This window comes from Frankliniella occidentalis, unplaced genomic scaffold (assembly GCF_000697945.3).
Source record: "Frankliniella occidentalis isolate FOCC.00 unplaced genomic scaffold, Focc_3.1 Scaffold6107, whole genome shotgun sequence".
NCBI lineage: Eukaryota > Metazoa > Arthropoda > Insecta > Thysanoptera > Thripidae > Frankliniella > Frankliniella occidentalis.
In genome coordinates, this window is record NW_026273141.1 from 935 (window position 1) to 3,562 (window position 2,628).

A 2,628-nucleotide genomic window follows, 5' to 3' on the forward strand; every position below is an offset into this window, starting at 1 on the left:
GGTCAGCAAAGACAACACTACACCAGCGCCACCAGACACAAAAATATACTGTGCGGCTTATGCAGGGAGGTGGAGAGGGAGAGAGAGGGATGGGGAGGGAAGGAGAGAGAGAGAGAGAGAGAGAGACAGAGAGACAGAGAGACAGAGAGATGGAAAGAACAATGGGGCGGGACGGACGGAGATAGAAGCTACAAACACGGGACGCCGGGACGGGCCGTATGCGGCGTGGTTTCCAGGAGCTTTTCGCGTCCAGCCATGCGCACAGCTGGGGGTGCGCTGCGCCTCACAGCGTGTCCGGCTGCCAGATAAAAATTTTGGCAGAGAGTCTCGCCAGCCCGTCAGTATCCGGACTGGATTTTATCACGGGTCTAATGGCCGAAGGAACTGGGGCTCGGGCCCGGCCCCGGCGGGCGAGCGCGGTACCCTTTGTCCAGCCTTTGTCATCTCCGTTCTGCTCTGCAGACGGCTAATCCAGCGCGCAGCCTAGACTAGGGGAGGGGTGTGGATGGCAAACAACACCCTGGAAAGAAAATATGAGAAAGGGGAGGGGTTGCTTTACAGCGAGTGTTTTGGTGTGTTTCTCATTGCGCCTTCTCCTACTGCCACAGATGCCGTCGCCACCCGAAGGCACAGAGGCGAGCCGTTCCAGGCCTCTGAGGCGCTGGCAGCGGCGTCACCGGTCCCAGAGTCCAGGTCCCCGGAAGGCAGGTTCCTGGAGAGCAGGCCCCTGGAGTCCAGGTCACCCGAGGGCAGGTCCCTTTTGGGCGGCCTGGCCCTGGGCACGCGGGTGAGGCCTGCCGTCGGCGCGCGGGCTGCTGCCACCACCACGGCGCTTGCAGCCAGGAGGAAGCAGAGCAAGAAGGACGACGATGACGAGGGCGGTGGATTCTTTGACGACGACGACGATGACGAGGATGGTAAGTATTTGTGGTTGTTACACGCGGAAAAAGAATACGTTGAAGTAAGTTTAACAATGAATGGCACTCCTAAGGAGTTAACAGCTCGGTAATTCCGTGACCTGTGATTATTTTCAAAAGTAGAATTTTCATGAACATCAATGAATAATCGTAAATACGGAGTGAAATTTGGACTTAAATACTTGGGAATTCCAAGAATACAAATAAAAGATAATTCTGAAAGATAGTGAAGACTAAATAGTATTGAATACGAATTTTTGTTTGATCCGTGGATATCTGAAGTTGTGGACCCCTTGCGAAACCGACGCAGTAATAGTAAATAGATGAATAATTAAACGGGTAGTGTGTGCTGCCCTTCAGCTAGCGCCCGGCAGGCAGGCAACCAAACGAGCTCGCCGTCTATGGTGGGGTAAAGGTAGGTTGTTGCGCATGACGGGACACGGAACGGGCCCGGGCCACTCGTTGCGCCCTACAGATAGGCAAACCTTTAGGCTCAGAGAGGGGAGCGGGCCCGAGGCCGGGGGAGCGAGACGTCGCGGCGGTCCTGGAACTAGAGAAAGTGCAGGCTCCTCGCCTGCGCCCGGAGCGCAGGCCACCCTTCTCACACGGCGCGCTGGTGGTGCTGCGGCGGTTCGTAGCGGGCCGCGCAGCCGCGCACCCCACCGCCATGCGCCACGCGCTGTCGCCCCCCTCTCCAGATTCTTGGAAGATGGCAACCAAAGCGCAGGGATGCGACGCCGGCGCGGCTGTCGCGAGTCGCAGACTTTTCTCACGCTGTCCTGACCCTTCTGCCCGCAGACGCCAAGGACCCCAAGCAAGCCGGCACCAAGACCTTCAAGATCAAGAAGCACAAGCTCAAGAAGTGGCTCCTGCCGCTGCTCGTGGGCTACAAGCTCAAGTTCATGACGCTTGTGCCGCTGCTGTTCGCCACGCTCGCGCTGCTCGTCGCCTCGGCCGGGTTCGCCGGCTTCTTCTTCGCCATGTTCACCGCGGCGCTCACCCTGGGCAAGAGCAGCAGCCACCACCACTAGAGCCCCCAGCCTGGATCTCATGTCGTTACACTGATTCGTCGTCACGCTAATTTATTTATTTATTGATTTATCTTCGACAAAGTCGCGTGAAAGTTGGTTGAATGGTTGACATGATCCGGTTTCTTTGCTCAAAACAGCAACTGGCCAGTTTGCTTAGAAATTCCCTGCTCATCTTTGAAAGGTCTTGTAAAATTCATTTTGCTGAAAACGAACATTTTTTCGTTTTTTATTCGTCGAAGTTTTGGGTTGCTTTTCATGGTGCATATGCCTTAGATTCGCGGATTTTAACAAAAGGCGCATGTAGTCTTCTAGAAAATAGAATAGTTTACCCATGCCTCTAAGGCAAGCCATTTCATTGATCCTGTGCGTTAATTACCACTTCCTTTGCAAACCTAAGATAAGTTTTACTTCTTGCCATGATACTGACGACTACGAAAACAACAAGACACTAACTGAGTGAAACCAAAAACATTTTTGATAGATGAGTAAGTTGACATATTATAGGTAGGGTCGACTAATTGGGTGAGAACCATTTAATTTACAGACTTATTCTTTAGAACTCTCTAGGAAGAGCACTCAGATGAAACAAAACACTATGTATTTAGGAGATCGACGAGAACCCAGATTTATGTTAAATTAGTAAATTATTTATTTATTTGTACATACGTGTAGAATTTCAT

General features: G+C 52.5%; 1 protein-coding gene across 1 annotated transcript; it reads left to right on the forward strand.

The window, feature by feature from the left end:
* Positions 1–490: 490 nt before the first annotated feature.
* LOC127752299 (uncharacterized) lies at positions 491–2,622 on the forward strand. Its single transcript, XM_052277220.1, has 2 exons — positions 491–917; positions 1,716–2,622. Exons 1-2 carry the CDS (start codon positions 506–508, stop codon positions 1,946–1,948), a joined length of 645 nt encoding a protein of 214 aa, XP_052133180.1. The 5' UTR covers positions 491–505; the 3' UTR covers positions 1,949–2,622.
* Positions 2,623–2,628: the final 6 nt, after the last annotated feature.